An 18,736-nucleotide genomic window follows, 5' to 3' on the forward strand; every position below is an offset into this window, starting at 1 on the left:
TTAGTAGATCACCTGCAAAACGCACGCAAACGAAACGCGCAATCTATTGCACTGTGCACACAATTTTGTACCCTTTATTTGGGATCTTAATAAATCAGGTCCTAAATGTTTTATTTTTACTGATTCTGGAAAATGGTGCATTTGAATATTTCTGTAAACTGGGATCCCTAACAAGCCTTATAATTACATAAATTGGGTATGACTGTAAAGTTGACACTCTTGTGGATTCAATTACCTTAATTGCATTTGTGTATGATGATGTTAATCTTCATTGAAGCCATTTCATCGTAGTGAGACAATTTTTGCAAACTTGACTTCACTGTATAAACCTATTGTGACCTCTAGGATAGTCACACCTTCATGAAACTTTACAACCACAAACCAGAGACCGGTATGTATGGCTATCCTAAGTAGATTGATAAGAAGGACGTGTCTGAGCAGTTTCCAGTGGAAAGTGCTCACCATCCAATCACCAAAAAACTTTTATTTTTACAGAAATTTTTTTACAGAAATCTCCTAAGGTCTTGGTGTCTTAACGTTGTTGTTTTTTTCTGATTTTTGACCATTTTTATTAATTGCTGAGTGGTCAAAAATGGTTACATTTTGCACCAAACCTGTGTAAAAAATGGTGCAACAACAGACTGAATGGGAATAGTATATGTATTATACTAATAGTATACATATATATAGTAGTATATATATAATAGAATAATACTTCCATCATGATACATTCTACACTAATCTTTCAAAACTTGAATAAGCACCTAACCAAAACACAATAGATTTAAAGACACAGATTTATGACTAGAAAAACTGCTCAAATTAATCATACCCTAACCTAAGTTCCCAGCTTTCAGATGATGTATACCACTTCTTTGTGTCATATACTGTTACCCATAAAGATGTTCTGTTCTCCTTTAAAGTGGAAGAGGTTAATGTCAAGCTGGCAGATAAGAAGAAAGTTTTTACCTCATCATAGACGCTTTCAATCTCATTGAGAAGACTCTTTGACCGCAGGGCCTTCATGTCATTCTGTTTGAAGTTGACTCCTTGGTGGTCGAGGGACTTCAGGTAAGCCTTCTCATACTGCTCCCTCCAGATCTTATTGAAACCCTGCTGGGCCTCTCTCCACTCCTCTTCTTTGGCTTTCAACCTGTGGAGGACAGTAGGACTTTGATGTAAATACTTCACAGCCATGTTAATGAACATGTCATGTTAACGTGTGTGTCTCTGCACTTTCATTTAGTATCTGTAGATGGAAACACTGTCACTGTCCATACGTACAGTACATTAAATAGACAAACCATTTTTAGACAGCTGTTGCTGGTATGGTTCACCTTTGCTGACAGGACATAAAGTTCACTGTATGTTCGTACAAGGATCTTACACATGCTGTCAGTTAACCAACATTTCCATCAGATACATGATAAAACTCCCTGCTGCCAATGTAAATTAATTGTTTGAAATGTGTTTTTTAAATGCAGGCAGCAATCTCATTTCCATACTGCTGATGTCTATACACATTACAAAATTACAGCATTCTAGCAATGTGTGTAATTAACCATGATGTTAATGTACATAAACAGTAGCAAGTAAGTAATGAACTTAAATGATTCATAACATTAAAAACATTGAACTTCTTTCATTCAACATTTAACCGGTGAAGAAAATGAGACAACAACTCTGACCTCTTGAGCACCACAGGCACAGCGGTGGCGGGACTCCTCTTCAGTCCCTCAATGATCTCGGGGGCTTTGTCACCATAGATCCGATAAACAGCACGACGCTGGATGACCTCAGAGGTGCCGCCCAGGCAGTCGTCTAATCTGAACCGGTCCTGGTCCTCTGGTGAAAGGCGGGTCAGTTTCTTCTGGACACTCTCTAGCACCCTGATGGTGGCCAAGTTCGTCTCTAGAACGACGTCCAGCTAGAAGTGGAGAGTTACAGAAACAATCCTCAGACAAAAGTACTTTATGTGCTGAAGGTTATTATCTCCTATTCAACTAGAACAGGATTAGGTCAAGATGAAACAATCTGCTAAAACAGGTTCTGATGAAAGCTGTAAAGAAGCAAAAATATGAAGTGTTTGTAATATGTACCTCAAATCTTTCATCCTCGCAGCGATGCAACTGCTCCTCATAAGGAGTCTTCTTCGAACTGACGAAGGTGGAGTCCTCTGACCAGGAGGGAAATGACACCCAGGTGTCGTTTAACACCTACACACACATACAGACACAGACACAGCAAACCATCAATGAGAAACGTCTCTCTACAGGAAACTATTTAATAATGGTGTGCTATTCCATCATTTGCTAAATTAAAGTCCCCCTCCACTCAAAAACATGTTGTTCTTCTTGTTACTTCACTTGAATGTTCGAGCTTCACTGTGCAAAATGATTCATGTGCAGAGTTTAACGCTGCAAGGCTGTTTTCAAATAAATCACCTGAAGGAGGAAAGTTTCTACCAGTTCACTAAAAATCCAAGTTTAAGGTGTGTACCTACGAGCATGATTTATGACATCACAGCTCATTTGGAGCCAGTCGAGATCCAGTATGCAGCTTACACAAGTGTGATGTGATAACTTGAAGCTTACAGTAAACACACTAGTGTTCACTTTCCAGTGAAGTAGAAGACATCTTGTGTCCAACTATTAAAACTTTTAAATCTAAATATATTTGCATTTACATAGATTCTGCATTTTCTTTACTGAGGAAGAAGTAGTAGATATAATTGCATCTAAAACTTGTTGTTGAAAACAATATCATAGACAAATTATTATTCCAAGCAGCATATTTTTATATCACAAAAGCCATCCTGAACTTTAAAGCACATGCACTGATCTAGTGATGACTCTTAAAATGAAGGTGGATGTACCTCCTTGCATAGGGCTGTGCGCCCGCTGCATTTAGGCTGCTGGTAGGTCTTGGGCAGTGCTCTGTAGCTGGACCCCAGGCGCTTGCAGGAGGCGTAATCCACTTCCCTGCCCCCTCCCCCCTCCATGTAGCGATCCGACAGCCCTGACACAGCATGAGAGAGCTCTTTGTCCCCCAGAAATGACTTGAACTGTGTGTACAGTTCAGGAAACTTCCTGCAAGAAGATGGATGAAATCATGAGTGATCTGAAATCAAGAACAGCTGACCAAAACCCCTCAGTACACTCCCACCAACCCAGTCGCTGTATTCTTTCATTTGTGCATCCACATTTCTCATTTTTTACATTCATTGCAAAAATGTATCCAGTTCAACCATCTACTCACCCCAGGAAAGGAGTGACTAGTTGTAGCAGCTCAGCTCCCGAAACTACTTCCTGGTTAAACAAGGCGATGCAGCGCAGGAAGTTCTCATACACTTCCTGGCTTTTAAACAGGCGACGAACCTAAATGGTGTGTGAGATGACATGGAGTTTAGATCTAATCACTTTAGCAATAAACACAAATGAAACGCATAGAAAGAGCAATAAAAAAGCGGAGAAAAGAACAGCATGAACCAATGAAGAAGGAAAGTCAACAGTGATGCCATGGAAAATGATGCCTCACCTTATCAAAGAAGGAGAATTCCCGTAAGACTCCATGTTTGCCAACTGAAGCAAAGGACTGATCTTTGGTACACGAATACTTCATTTTTTTCTAAATTAAAAAAAAAAGAAATTAAAATTTAATGGCCTCAAAATGAAATGGGTAATGTAGTTATAGCATTTGAACTGTTGCTTTACTGACATCACAAAATGTCGTTGAAACGTTTTAAGATCAAGGACATGTATACATACATTGGCACGCTGCCAGATGCGGTCTTTCTTAATAGAGTTCACACACTGCAGTACCTTGAGTAGTGGAGACATGTGCTGCAGTAGTATGGGTCTGGGCCTCTTTTTGTTCTGTTTGGTTATCGTGTCCTCTTCCTCCGGCCTTTTCAGCTGCTCTTTCCCTCCAGTCAGCGAGCTCCCTGTGAACTACAGGGCAGAAAGCGCACAGGATCTTTAATAAAAGGTTGGATTATACTTCTAAAAGGTTGGATTATACTTCCCTGGTCTGAGCTGTAATGCTTTGTCAATGTACTTTTAATTACTGTTTGCAAAGAATAGTGTGTAAAAGCTACATGTTTTGCACAACCTTGACTATCCAACAATAATGTTATCAGCTTGCTCTGGTGACAAGACTGACAGCAAATTGTTTATGCAACATATTTTTTAAAAATGCAACAATTTTTAACTCCATTTATTGCTTGACTGACCAGTGATCTCTTAGCGTCTGGCAAGAATTGTCCAAACTCAGCCAGCAGGTCTTCTTGTCCCTTGAAGAGACTGGCAACCTTAGAAAACACCTCGTCTTCTGTCATCCCACTGCTGCCTCGACTGCCACGGCTCTCCTTCACCTCCAGTTGCTCCTTCTAAAATGGGTGATGGGGGGGAATTGTGTTCAGAAAGGTGCAGATAAATCAAACTCAATTAGAAAACAGCAGAGACAAGTTACAATTATCTGGCCTGGCTACACCTGGTCAATACACTTAATTCAGAAGACACAAACACTGTGACTGTGTTCTAAAGAGCAAGCTGATGTTGAGATGTGATATGAGACAAACTGACCTTTGATTTGCTTGTTTAATTCTCATTTTAAAATAATAAAACAATTTAAGAGGAATTTCACTTAAATACCAGTAATACAGACCACTGCTTTGCTGAAATCCTACAATAACATTCAGTCAAAATCTTTGATGTGGACCAGGAGGAAACAAAACAACTACCAGTAACCAAAATTACATTTGCAACTATCTCTACATTACCTGATATGTATGAAGAATCTCTAAGAAGGCTCTGTAAATCTCTGGGTGGTCCAGAAAACGGTTTTTGATCTTGTTTACATAGCTAATGGCACTGTCAAACTCTACGGGACTCGTCTCTGAAGCAGGTGGGGACACAGACGAGGTGGTTGCCTGATTCTGGCTCTCTCTGCTCGTCAAGGGAAGGGAAAGTCTGTTGGGAGGCTCTGGAGGTCCTGCTGAAGTTGGGGAAGATAGGGACTCTGCTGAGGCCGCCTTAACTTCACTGGTCTGGGCAGGTCCGGCTTCAATGCTGGCGGCAGAGGCACTACCTGAGGTGGCGGTCACTGCAGAGGTGGTGACACTCTTCCCCTGCTGAGTGGGGGAAACCTGGATAAATGACAAATGGTAAGAGGTTTCTCTGTAGGATTGGAGGTGCATTATTCAGAGCAAACTGTGCACACAGTTCTGTTAAAATATTTGCCAGTGAACCAGATGGTGGTTAAAATTTTGAGGTAATTTTTAACACACACTCACTACAGAAATATACACTTGAATCCTTCTCAAGCTAGTATTAAATGGGTATTTAATTGCCAGATGGCATTTTAAGAGATGCATTATTATGTCAATAAAACAGAAAGATGTCCACTGTGTTATTCATACAGGTGTTAAGATTAACTTGAATATCAGAGAAAGTAAAAGAGGGTCAGAGACACTGCTATTCAATCAAATAACACACATCCAAACCATATTTAGTTATCAATTCTGAAAAGTGTACTGCTGTCAAACGATTGTGATAGAAATTTCCCTTTGTTTGTGTTACTCAAGTACCCAAATCATATTCCTAACTCCATCCATCCACTTCTTGAACAGAAAAATATCTTCTTTGGCATTTGGTTCTTGACTGGTGTTTGAAATATGGAAGTATTTTTTCAAATTATATCAAAACTGACTGAAACTGAATCTGAGATTGATTAAATCACACTGAACCAGATTTGAATCACTGTGCATTAAATTGTTACAAATGCATCAACATTTTATACAAATATTTTCTGAATTCAACTGTAAACATGTCTGGATTACCAACCAGGTGAAGCCGATACCTGCTCCAGGGGCCCCAAAATTCCCAAAAGTTCACTGTGTGGGATTTAGTTTAATTGATTCATGTAAACTGGAATGGAAATGTTTCGTGTACATGGGTCAGGTGTCATTATCTTTACAATACCTTTAATATTTTTTACTTTGGCTGACATTATGCTTACATTGTGTATATTGTTAAATACATTTCAGTTTAATCAACTTACAACTAAGCTGAATATGAACAGTGCTGAGGCTCACTGCTCATTTTTACCCCAAGCAGGCCGTGGCCCGTCTGACATCAGTAGATATGCAGCCATATTTATGCATGTTATATACGGTGCATATTTGTTGAATTCAGCACGGTGCATTTAACAGCTTTTGAAACTGTGGAAAAGGTCTGTGGACTTCAATACTTTCAGCACATCATCCTTTTTTACTGACAGACCCCTTTATAGGGTTGAAGATACATACAGCACTAGTTTTTATCTAGTTTTTGTCCATTTTAGGTGTGTGAGGGGGAGGGAGTGTCTCACCTGTGTAGAGAATGGAGACTGGAGGAAAGCCACTCCATTTTTGGGGACTTCTATCCGATAGCCCGGTGGTAGGAAGGCGTTGAAGCCTAAAACTAGGTCCGGGTGTCCATGGAAGAGTTGTGACACACGATTTATCACGCCCGGTGTGTCAATGCTATTAAGGAGATCAGGCAGACACAGACATTTAATGGGTTTGGTTGACAGAGGCTAATCATGATTAGCTTCCTCTCCCATGTGCTGTGAGAGAACAGCAAAAAATGTTTAAAAACATTTTCCAGCTTCCTTTAAAGAGGAACACAGTTGAATAACTAAAAATAAATTATATCATTCCACACTTAAATTTTAAGATGATATCAAGTGTTTCATAATTTGAGTTGGGTGTCATCCTTACTTGATGATAAAAGCCATCAAATGTGTGGCTAATCCCTGGGTTGTGATGTTTTGCAAAATTATCAAATTCTCCAATCACCATCTCATGAGTGTGTATGAGGAGTCATTAAAGAGCTCATTAAAAATATAGTGAGTAGATGAGTAGCATCCTTTCTGTGCATTTCTTTACTACACGTGCATGTTAAGTACTTGAATAAATTGTCATAGATACCTCTGTGACTTGAACTCTTTCATGATGTCAAGAAACTTGTTGTATATGCCAGGATCGTTTGCAAAACGAATCTTGACTTGGTCCAGATATGACAAGGCATCTTCCACCTAAAGTACAGGAAGAAGAAAAAAATCTGATTATAATGCAGCACAAAGCACAATCAGTCCCACCTGAACTTATGGAGAGGCTTTTTGGACAAACATCCTACTTGTGTAAAGCAGGATCTTACAAAAGGTGTTAATCCAGCTGTCAGATAGCTTTAACTTGTTTAAGCAAACAATAGCTTTACTACACTTCAATGGCTACATCGTATCCCATTCATAATTAGCCACAAAGGGAAATACTCCAATCGCAGGCAGTGCGACACAACAAATGAAAATAATTGCATTGCAGAATTTCCATTTTTAAATCATGTAGGTATTATAATTGTGTTAGACAGGTCATGTTTGGTGTCTTCATTGTCTAAAAGGAAGTGCTATATCAACAAATGCACTAGTTAGCTGTACATGCTGTACGAGTAAATAAATAAATAAATAAATGTTGAGTACAAAAAAAAAACACGGAGCAGCTTTTGTTCACTGGACCACAGCTCTCTTTATTTACATCCAAGCTAGGTTAGGTTACGATTTTATAAAAACGAATGTTCCCACTAACCATTGTCACATATAGTCCACATCTGAAGAGGGCTGTTGTAGCTAGCGTTAGCCAGCAGACGATAATAACTCCTCCAACACTTACAACACTAATTTATACAATACGTTTAGACACAGCTGGTCCACGGCCAGCTGTGTCGTGTTGGCAAAAAACAGCACGGTGAAAATGGAAACAGTGCGATAACAAAAGACACGTCTAATGAAGCTGCTCATCAAGTGAAATAGCCGCTCTTGGCTAGCCTGGCTGTCGTCCTCCACTTTGTTCAGGGCTGAAAAACCCGAACAAGGAGGAACTTCCCTCACAGGTCTGAGTTACCTCTCCTCGGCTCTTATTGACACCGTGAATAAGAAACTACCGATAAACTGTGGCACTACACTCGACTGCTTGGACCATCGTTAATAAAAAACACAGCTTCCCACATTTAACCTTACACGTAGGGCTGTTGAGCAATGAATTACTTTTAATAGGCCGGCGAGCTAATGTTAACTATCGCTAGCCAGCCGCTGCTTTCACTACTCTCGACGCTTAAAGTGGAGACACAGAAGAAGAAAAAAAAAAGCCCTCAAATCCTACACACAATGATCCGACTAACAAAATGGTTCTGACTGAGGGACTTTTCCCCCCTCTTGTTGTTTCTTCTTACCTTCAGCTTCTGGAAGTGCTGCTGCTGCACTTGCTTTTGTGTTATAACGTAAGGCTTGTCTTGAATTTGGTTTATTTGCTTCGCGGTGCTGTGTGCCTGAATCTTCGCCATTATCCCGGCGACACGGGGGAGGGAGCCACTACCAAACACCACAACTTGAGAGAGGGAAAGCCTTCGGTGTACCTCCAGTTGTTGGCTAGCCGACAAACCTTCCTCTCGGTCGGGAAGCCAGCCTGCCAGCAAGCAAGCAGCCCTACTTTGCCTGGCTGGACAGTCTCGGCACAGCAGCAGAAAAGAGGACGGAAAACCCAGCAGAGTGGAGGGTGATGACAGACAAGCTGCTACTCGCCGCGACTTTGATTAAACATCACCATCGATTTAAAACAAGCCGAGACAAGAAGCGTCGGGAAATAAGCTAAAGGGGACAATGGTTGCCGTTTATCGTATTTAAAATAACTATCGACTGTCTCTTTAAATTCGGCGGCAGCGGTCTTGTCTTGGCGTCCGGAAGCCAGAGTAGGAGTGAAAAACTGAAAAAAAAGAGTGAAAATGGAGCTGCGCCTGCGCATGGGGGTGGGGAGGAGCTGAGTTGACAAGAATCAGATTGCTCCACTCCTCCTTCACTGCTACAAAGGAGCAATGTTACTCCATGCAAAAACACTTCACACTGCACCCGAGGCTTGCCACAAGATCAACGATGACAGTGAGACGGATCAATACCGGGCCAACGCTGGACATATACACCTCTAACAGGAAGCATGTTCTTTAATGCAGAGCCACCAGGAGCGGTTTGGGACAACTTTACATTGTGATTTGCATGAGTACATTTCAAAAGGAAGACAACAACAGATAATATGCATTTAAATGTATTTATTAGTTACAGACTTTCACATAGTAAAACATTAAAAAGAAAACAGTCTTGATGTGATCACAGGCACTACCTCTTTACAACATTTCTGTGCATTTCCTTACAGCTACAGCCAGGAAGTGATCTGCTAATGTTAACATTAAGGTGTCCCCTAGGAGGCTTTGGCAGCTAGTTTCCATCGTTGTAGCCACTCTTGAAAAGTCAGTCCTCCTTTGTTGACCTCAGGCAGGACATGCTGTGCTGGTCGATCCCACCTACAAGCATGAACACACAAAACAGAAATAGTTAAGCTGCGATGAAGACCTTGAACTGCTGACAGACATTCATGTTTAGAAAAAATATCTATATGAAATCTAAGCAGCAAAGGTTTAAGCCACAGTTTACTACAGATGGACCCTAAAGGAAAATAACCTGGGTCTTGTATTCATGTAACCTGTATTTATAATAAAATGTACTCGGCATAAAGCTAGGTGAAATATTTGATATAAATATCACAATATTAAAAGTTATTTAAATATCAATATTATCTCTATCTCAAATATATACAAAATCGTATAAAATAATAAAATTGATGTTCAATTAAGTAAACTGTAAACAAAATATGATTACATTGAAAGTGGATCACCCAACCCTAACATTGTACAATATATTTATTTGGTGACATAGTGACTCCCACCCCCCGACTTATGTTTAGCTATGCTTGTCTTAACACATCAGAATCTAATTAAACAGTTAAACTCAAAAACCCTATAAAACATAGGTTATAATTAACTGTCCCACCTTCTTTCCCATAAAATAAATTGATCATTTCTCTTCTACAGGACAGGTTATAATCAGCCTGACATGGTACAACTCATGGCACCATGGTCCTGACTACTCAGGCCCAACAAAAGCCATTAAATCCTGTTCCAGCGGCACAAATGAATAAGGGGAAATGTGTTTCTCATACAGCGACATGTCATGAAAGCTGCTGCTTGTAACAACAAACTGTTTCGTACATCAGAAGAAAATGTGCGCTGACCTCCGCTAAACCGTGATGATTTTGAACATGTCTGACTTCTGAACATACCTGAGCGACGGCAATTCTGACATGAACATTACTTTTTAACACGTCCGCCTTCATATAGGCTAATCTGAGCGACTGTTCAGACCTGCTCCATGTTTTTATTTAAGAGGTGCACACGGTCGGGATGAAGACGGAAGTGCAGTCTGTTTACAGCAAGTACTGCCGCGGGAAAAAAAAACCTTTCTGGTGGCACTTCTGACGACTGTAGTAGTCTCTGCATGTTTGGTTTGTGCAGCAGCACCAAACCAAAACCACGTGAGACGGGCTCTACCGCCCTCACGCGGAAGAGAGCCGACCTGAACGTGCGACGGTGTTGGACCATATTTGGTGACCCATCAGACCCTAAAGTGCTAGAAGTACTCAGATCCTTTGATGATTGTAAAGGTATCAATACCACAATGTAAAAATACTTAATTACTAGTAGGAATGTATTTAAATTCCTAAATAACAAGTACTGAATTAGTACTTTTACTTCAGTACTTTAAGTACTTTTAATTTAGCAAGTAATACTTATGGTTTTACCTACATAGGATTTTAAATGCAGGAGTTTTACTTGTAATTAAGTATGTTCACATTGTAGTACAGATACTTTCATTCACGAAAAGGATCTGAGTATTTTTTTCCCATCTGATGGGTCACCAAATACATTGTAACACTGGCACCTGGTAGTAATTTGCTACAAAGACAAGGGAAAATATATTTTTAAGCCAAGATGATAGTTGTATAAACTTCAATTTATTTCATTTAATAACTTTTTGAAAATTAAAAAATCATGACCCATCCCTAATAGCGACACCGTTACGGCACAAAACCCAAGTAGTCAGACAATCAGACAGGTTTAAACAAACTGCTGCTTTAACCCAGCAGTCTAAACTACTTATATGGAAAGTAACATTGAAGCTGAGAACTTTGTATAAGCACTCTGGGCTTCTTTCCTCTCTTGTACAATTAATATAACTTTTTTTACTGTGTAATATTTGATCATAACCTCTACGAATAACTAAACTAAACATGAATGATCATGAACAATGAAGTATAACAAGCCAATTAACACTGTAAAACTGTGTGCACACAATTACAAGTGTACTGGAAGATATACCTGACCCAGAAAGTTCTTCTGGGTCAACTGATGTTCAGAGCTGCAGTGTGTTAAACAATAACTTTACATATTCACTTTCACCTGCAGATAACAGTTAAGATAACGTGGTTAAACATTAGTTTAAAACCTGTATGAATGCTTGTGCTGCTTGCCCTGAAACTGTGCATCTCTTGATCCCAGCATTGAAATTGGTGAGTAAAATGTGACAATAACTGATAGGAATGATGGTTGAAATCTGAAAATAGACAGATCTAAACAAAGAAAAGGATTGTCTTTTATAAAAGCGTTGAAAGTAAACTAGATACTAAAAAGTTAATATGGTGCATTCAGTCCTCCAGTTTTCAATGACTCATCTGCTTCAGAAAATGTCTCACCAATAAGAGATGGCAGTTTTGGCTTGGTCCGCATAAGAAAGGCCCTGTGTACAGCGTTGGGTGAAGGTTCGGACTCTTGGTACCAGAGACTTCAGGAGCTTCTGATCATCCTCAATGACTCTGGAAAGGAGGGCTAAGAAACACAATCAGGACAAAAACTGATTTAAAATCTCGAAAATTCTTCTTTTTGCTCAGTAATACAAATTATTCATCATGTACAGTACGTACAAACAGAATCTCATCACTCTTGATGCTTTCCTTTGATTACCTTTTTGATCAGATGCATGTAGCAACTCTGCTTCTTTCTGTGTTTTCTGCAGAGTAGTGGAATGAAGCTGAAGTAACTGACGAAGAAAACGCAACTCGAGTTGTTGTGAGCGCGCCTGTGAACACAACTCCTCTGGAGCCTGAGGAGTTTAAAGAGAACAGGGATATGAAGAAGACATAAATGACAAGTGGTTTGTTGATGGTTTATTTGCTACTTGATGAAACTAACAGATGGACAAAGCTGCTTGGCTGAGCGATATGTTGCCATAACTAAACGCTTCATTTAAAGAGCATGGACCATACAAAACTGAGTTCTCCAAACCAGAGTGTTGTAACAGGATAAATATGGATACTGTTACTACAGCTGATACTTAAATACAATTTTTGCATTAAAGATATTAAAATTAAAATATATGCCACATTTTTCTGACACATATTTAATGTGTGAGAAAAGTTTAACACTAAGAGAATTACAGTTGATAGTAACTGCATGAAATCATAATTTATTAAATCAAACTGAAAATAAATAACTTGATTTGACATGTCCCCACAATGCTGCGCTGGGTAAGAAGAAAAAGGAGAATTGATTGATGTATTATGTGCCAACACTCACCCTGTACAGTGGGAACATCATACTCTGACACAAGCTGCTGAAGGCCGATGACTGCAAGCGATGGATCGACAACCACGATGCAGGGATCCTTTGCACTCTGAAACAGCGTATGATTAAATGATGATGATTTTCTTGTGCTGCACCCTTAATAAGTCAAAAGCTTTGGTCCACTGCAGCCTCAGCAGGTGTTCCACAGATGAAGTAGAATCCTGACATATTACAGTTTTTCTCCCTCCCTCTGTGAATTCATGATTCATCATGAACTGCAACAAAATTCAACACAACTAAGAGGGGAAAAAAGCAGGCTGTGTGTGGCATAACTTTTTTCAGATAAAAAATACAAATTCTGCTGTCATTGCAATTTTGACGTGGATAGGAAGTGTTCAGTTTTATGAACACTTACAATTTATTTTTACTGCAACTACCTGGAGTTTACTTCAAGTGTTCAACATGTTCTCACCTTTCAACAGTCCTGCGGTCCAGAGCATGAAGTGAAACTGTTCCCAACTGTCTGGCCTCCTTTGAAATAGAGTTCCTCAGACTGTTTGCGGCAGTGGTGACATCTTCAAACTGTGGCACCAGCTTGCACTGAAGAAATTCCTGTAACTGAAAACACACATCCACACAGAGGGATTCATTGTTCATAAATCATCTTCTTTGTGGTAAGTTTTAATCTTAAAAATCTTTAAAAAAAAAAGACCAAAACAAGTTCTTTCAGCAAAGCATGAAGCAGGCCATATAAATGACCTGTCTACATCAGTGTTATAGATTGGGAACATTCGCACCTCTATATGCAGACGGATCAGCTCTGTCTTGGTTGAGGAGTTCCCCTTAATCAGGCCTCTGATCTGATCCTGTCTGAGAACCTGGAGAGACACAACAACACAACATGTGCAATGATGTATGTTGCAGAAACACTGGCAGCTCTGATGCTGAAGTTGACATGGGTTAGGCAAATCAAGTTAGCCCAATTAACATGCCATGTAACCAAATCCTCTGAACCACATTTGCTAAAGGTAATTATGCTGATATATTTACAGTAAATAGAAATGCTTTATTTATTGTCCATTCACTCTCACCACTAGTTGTCTGAAGTCCAGAATACTCTGCCACTGGTTGTGGAGGTTTCTGAGTGCCTCCTGTCGGCTCCTGGCATGCTGGTCAAGCAGGATACACTGGTCTTGTATATAATCCCTTGCTGCAGCCTGCATCACACACTGGAGCTCCAGCTCAAGAACTGACCTGCCAGCAATACAGAAAATCCACAAAATAAGAAAAAACAGACTTGAAAAGAAGTTTTACATTTTCCCCCTGATCAAATCAGTCTCTAAGTTGACCATTTCAGTCTATGATTATAGTTAACTTAAGGTGGAGGAAAGGCCAAGAAGAAGTTTAAAATGAGCATTGAATATACAAAAGGAGTCAGAATTTTAATATTCAGTTAAAATAAAAAGTGCCTCCTCTAAGAGGAATTATTAGGCTTAACTTTCCACATCTATAATAGAAATGGACATGACCAAAATGTTATTACTGGATTAAATGTGTTAATGTGTCTCAAGTTTTTCTAGCAATTGATTTTCTTCACTGTTCCATTACTGCTGCATTAATTCAGACAGATTTCAGAGGATTTATTTTATTTCTATTTCATGATCTACCAGGAACTCTGTGACTTGTGTGAACCTAAACAATGATCTCTGTAGTGAGGAGACTTACAGTGCTATGGTGTCACTCTGGAGCTCATCTGCAAAACCAGACACCTCATGCTCGGCGCCCTTCCTGCGTGCCTGCAGCTGGTTTCGGAGCTGCTGGACTCTGAAGCGAGTCTGAGCTAAGTCAACTAAACTCTGCTCCACCTCCTGCCATGCAGACTGGAACCACACACACATACAATTTCTCAAATTAAAAATATGTCACTCACAAATGTTAAGAAATATAGTTGTTTTTTTTCAAATCTATTCCAAACTCCGAGAATATTTTATAAAGTGCACGTGTGAATTTGTATCTATGTGAGTCCATGGGTGTACATATGTAAGTAACACCTGTAACAGAGTCTTAACAGGTGGCAACTCAGTGTCCTCTTCTCCCGATATGTCCAGTAGATGATTGCTTTCATAGCGGAACCTGCAATGAGAACCGCAAATAAAATACTGCACCATCACAAACTTTTGTGTTTTAATAATCCTAAAGAAAACATTATAACAGTATTTGTGTGTTTGTTTACTGTAGAGCTGTCACATCTCGTGTCACATCCAGAGAGGAGAGCTTCTCCTCCAGCTCCTTTTGTTCTCTGGAAGCTAAATATTGCAGCGCTGAGAGGACATGGTTTGGAGGATAACCGCCCAACAGGTTCTGATGATATGACAAGTAACAACATGTTTAGTCAAAGTGAAAAAAGACGGTTCATAAGTACAAAATGTTTAGTGAAATGTGACGAAAATGAACCAACCTCCACAGCACTCAACCAGTAATGAAACACTGCAGTCCTCTGTTCACGAGTCATACTGAGGAGGAGGGGGGGATTATGGGAAAAAAATATGTTGACAATATTCCAGAAAAACACACTGAATTGTAGATCTATAATAAAAAAGGTATCCTCTGTCCTTACCGTGTGGCTGTAGTCTCTCCTGTTTTCAGTTCACTCTCTTGTAAAGACTGATAGAAATGGACCCTGTCGTTACACAGGTCTCTCACTTCACGCTGACGAAAAAATAGGAGGATTTGTCTGTCAGCAGCTGTTTGATGTGCTGTTTGTTGCAAGAACTGCACAACTCAGATTTGTGTGCAATAGAAAATCAAATCAGTAGCTGTCTCCATCAGCTATAGTGCTATAACATATTCCAGTTTTTCATTGCTGCTTCTAACGTGAGATGGCATTCAGCGTGTTATTTTTATGAATCAATGTTCCCCTCCAAACACGCTGTGTAACATTTTTGTCAGTTGCCTTGTTCATTCTTTTTTTTTTTTTTGGCTCTCCGGTTGGTACATGTGATGGTGGATTGTAGTAATACACTAATACCGTGTCTGATAGAGAAATCACACTCTAAACTCTACACAGTGAAATACAGACGAGATTTGGCAGCTCTTACCAGGACCTGTGCCTCTGCTGAGGCTTTGGAGTTGAGGTTGTCACCATCACTGCTGCTGGAAGACTGATTCTCAAACAGCACTTCCATCTCTGCTTTCCTGCAACACACAAGACAGCACTTGTTTTTCAACTGTAAACTGCCACATTAGTAGCATGTAAATGATCTCACTTCACATCAGCTTTATATTTTCTGCCTCACCTGACCATCTGCTCCAGTGCCTGGCAGTGCCCACTGATCTCCTGGGTGTCATCAGAAAGCACTTTGTGATCGAACACACAGCGCTGCCTGAAGGCCTGTAGGAGCAGCTTTCTACGCTGACTGTCCTCCACCTTAGCCCAGGTGCAGCCGATAGACTGCTCTGTTAGTAAAAAAGCAGGAAACACCACTTCAAATATTGGCAAAAAAGGGTAAACAAAAGGGTCTGAAATCTGCAGACAATTTTTTAGATTAATCACTTTTGTCTGTAAAATGTATAAAACACTGAAACATGCCATAATTTGCCATGACTGTCATTATTTCCCAGTCAAGGGTGTTTAGTTTATTTCTATGTATGACAAAGAAAAGCATTAAATCCTAACAAAAAATTTTGCTTAAAAAATGATTATTAAATTATCAAAATAGGTGTCAATTAATTTTCCTTCAATCCACTAATTAATCCATTGTTTTAGCTGATAACTCTATCAAAATTGAATACTAGCAAATACAGTCAAACAATATCCTGCCCTTACTGCATTTGATGTACTGACCTTGAGTGGCCAACTGTTCCTCTGTTTCATTGATCTGAGAGTCCAGGTGACTGATCTCGGCTCTGAGCTGCTCGATCTTCCTCTGAAGCTCACTCTGCTTGGCAGCTTCACTCTGGTCGTCAGTCTTCTTCAACTGAGGATGCACAAACACATTACACTATAGCACTGGGTTGCTCACTGAAACAGACAAACAATAAATAGGTATTTATAGAATAAAAACAAAATACTGAAGAGGAAAACAAGTTGTAGCCTACCTCTTTGTCCTGAAGCACTTTGTACCTTTAAGTTAATGGTGTCAAGGTATTTACTGAACAAAGTGGTCATAGTGGATGAGAAAATTCAGTATAGTTTGAGCAAATTGATACATCAAGTACACCAAGAAATATGTTTTTAAATGATTGTGTGGGCATTTATTAAACAACAGTTTAAAGAGACAGGGAAATGGAAGACAACATGCAACATAAAAGTTCCTGGTAAAAATCTTGCAGGGGGGGCACTATGTGGTTGCTGGGGCCCAAGGGAAATTCCAAGAAAGCCTGCGACTGAGACTATATGTTGACATGGACATTAAATATACAAACAACACTGAGTCTACAGCAAAGATAGTGACCCTCTCCTGCTTCAAATTAACATAACAACTAAAGGATTAAAACACACATTTAGTTGCCACAGCCATTGCAAAGACACCAGCGGCTTTATGATCCTCAATCAGAGCCAGAAAGGATACCACTGAAGATTGCCACGCATGATCCTCACATCCCTGTAAGGACAGAGACACAGTCAAGAAGCTGTTTTCTAATTTTATTCCAACAGTGTGCAGAGATACTGTACTTTATTTATGAGACCACACAGATGCTACAATAAGGACTGATTAAGTTACAGGGTTACATGTAGTTTACTTGTTAACATACAAATCTATGAAGAGTTGCAGCCCAGCAAAGTAAAGTTAGTAAAGACTAACCTCTGTTGAAAAACGTGTTGTATCACATATTTCCATATTGACTTTCCTGTCCCAACACAAAGTCTGAAAAAGCAAATGATAAAGCACTAGTTAACACCGCAAACTCAGCAAAATCAGCTGTGATAGTACGGAAAGGAAAAAGGAAAAGTGATACCGACGTTTTGAAATAGCTGTCATGTGGCAGGCTTTCTGGGGGAAGATTGAACTCCTCTGTCGCCCAAAGTTTCAACTCCTGCACCAGATTTCTGTCCGCCATCTTAAACTGTTTGCGAGCATTAACGAGTTAACTTACTGTACGCGTCAACTACTTAACTCGAGTTGTTGACTGGATCTGGCTAACTGCAGTATAGGAAAATATATGCCATAATTTTCATTACAGGGTTAAGGTAACAAATAACAACATTGTTTTGACCTAGAGTCGTAACTTTCAATCTCCCGCTCGCTTACGCCATTTCCGGTGTTATGTCGAATTCTGTTCCCTCGTCGATATGTGTTCCCCCTTCTCCATAACTCCCAACCAGTCGCCTACTGTGGTGCTTAACCTTAACCCAAGTTTACCTTAACCCCAACCAGCTAACCATAACCATAACCTAACTTCAACCGCGGATGTGGCCCTATAAGAAATCGAATTTTAACAGGAGGGAAACATTATTCGAAGGGGGAACAGACTTAGACATAACACCTGTCAGCGTATCCGTTGAGGTAGCGCCGCTGCTGGTTGGTCAGTTTTTTTCACTCACCCGCATTCCGAAAAGACCCGCCCCTGCTCTCTGATTGGCTTTGAGTTTGATATTATTGGTCTAGACCAATCATCTCACTCCTCATGCTTACACCTAACCAGAGCGATAGTCGCTCTGCACCTAACGACAGCACCTAACCAATTTAACCAGCGAAGGCAACGAACATTAGCCAATCAGAGTCGGAATAGGGCGGGTCTTTGAGTAATGCGGGTGGGGGAAAAGGCTTCTTTTTTCTTTTAATAATACAAGGATAATATACAGTAATTTACGTAAACATTAGCAGCACATACAAGTCATATTTAAATAACATAAATACACATGAAGCAAATATAATTAAGTGGCAGCTACATGAAAAACCAATAGTACACTTATGCGCAAACTATAATCAATATCAGTCAGAGGTTTGTATAATGTTTCAATGGGTGATTACTTTTGTTGTTGTTTAATAAACAGAGCGATGTAAGTAGAGAAAATGTGAGATATTAGGTAGTGATTGAGAAACTTCCTTTTTTTCGAATCAAAAAAACGTTTGTTTTTTAAAAAAAATGAAATTAATCAGATAACCTATTCTAGAGCGCCATCATCTGGATTATCACAGTAACTAATAATGCCTTAAAAAAAAAAAAGAGTAGGCAGGTTTAGCGGCTTC

The 18,736-nt window shown here is 39.7% G+C and overlaps 2 protein-coding genes across 3 annotated transcripts in view; both read right to left on the minus strand.

The window, feature by feature from the left end:
• sin3b (SIN3 transcription regulator family member B) overlaps positions 1-8,767 on the minus strand; it is a 17,895-nt gene extending 9,128 nt beyond the window's left edge. The window contains exons 1-12 of one of the 2 annotated variants that reach the window (XM_062424565.1): positions 8,268-8,767; positions 6,971-7,077; positions 6,370-6,523; positions 4,781-5,146; positions 4,232-4,387; positions 3,822-3,950; positions 3,538-3,627; positions 3,259-3,377; positions 2,876-3,089; positions 2,100-2,216; positions 1,689-1,927; positions 970-1,153 (exon numbers count right to left, since the gene is read on the minus strand). In XM_062424565.1, the coding sequence (XP_062280549.1) occupies positions 970-1,153; positions 1,689-1,927; positions 2,100-2,216; positions 2,876-3,089; positions 3,259-3,377; positions 3,538-3,627; positions 3,822-3,950; positions 4,232-4,387; positions 4,781-5,146; positions 6,370-6,523; positions 6,971-7,077; positions 8,268-8,378 (1,986 nt within the window). In that variant the 5' untranslated portion in view covers positions 8,379-8,767. Of the gene's footprint in view, positions 1-969; positions 1,154-1,688; positions 1,928-2,099; positions 2,217-2,875; positions 3,090-3,258; positions 3,378-3,537; positions 3,628-3,821; positions 3,951-4,231; positions 4,388-4,780; positions 5,147-6,369; positions 6,524-6,970; positions 7,078-7,624; positions 7,806-8,267 lie in introns of those variants that run through there. The other variant, XM_062424566.1, reaches the window with a different exon arrangement.
• A 358-nt stretch (positions 8,768-9,125) lies between these two features.
• On the minus strand, positions 9,126-17,834 carry haus5 (HAUS augmin-like complex, subunit 5). Its single transcript, XM_062423482.1, has 19 exons — positions 17,506-17,834; positions 17,348-17,410; positions 17,114-17,146; positions 16,641-16,665; positions 16,387-16,519; positions 15,839-15,998; positions 15,641-15,737; positions 15,160-15,251; positions 15,001-15,055; positions 14,776-14,903; positions 14,594-14,675; positions 14,268-14,422; positions 13,634-13,796; positions 13,340-13,420; positions 13,015-13,160; positions 12,555-12,651; positions 11,943-12,081; positions 11,675-11,807; positions 9,126-9,389 (listed from the first exon to the last, which is right to left on the minus strand). Exons 1-19 carry the CDS (start codon positions 17,601-17,603, stop codon positions 9,287-9,289), a joined length of 1,983 nt encoding a protein of 660 aa, XP_062279466.1. The 5' UTR covers positions 17,604-17,834; the 3' UTR covers positions 9,126-9,286.
• Positions 17,835-18,736: the final 902 nt, after the last annotated feature.

The sequence above is a fragment of the Scomber scombrus genome, chromosome 8 (assembly GCF_963691925.1).
Source record: "Scomber scombrus chromosome 8, fScoSco1.1, whole genome shotgun sequence".
Lineage (NCBI taxonomy): Eukaryota > Metazoa > Chordata > Actinopteri > Scombriformes > Scombridae > Scomber > Scomber scombrus.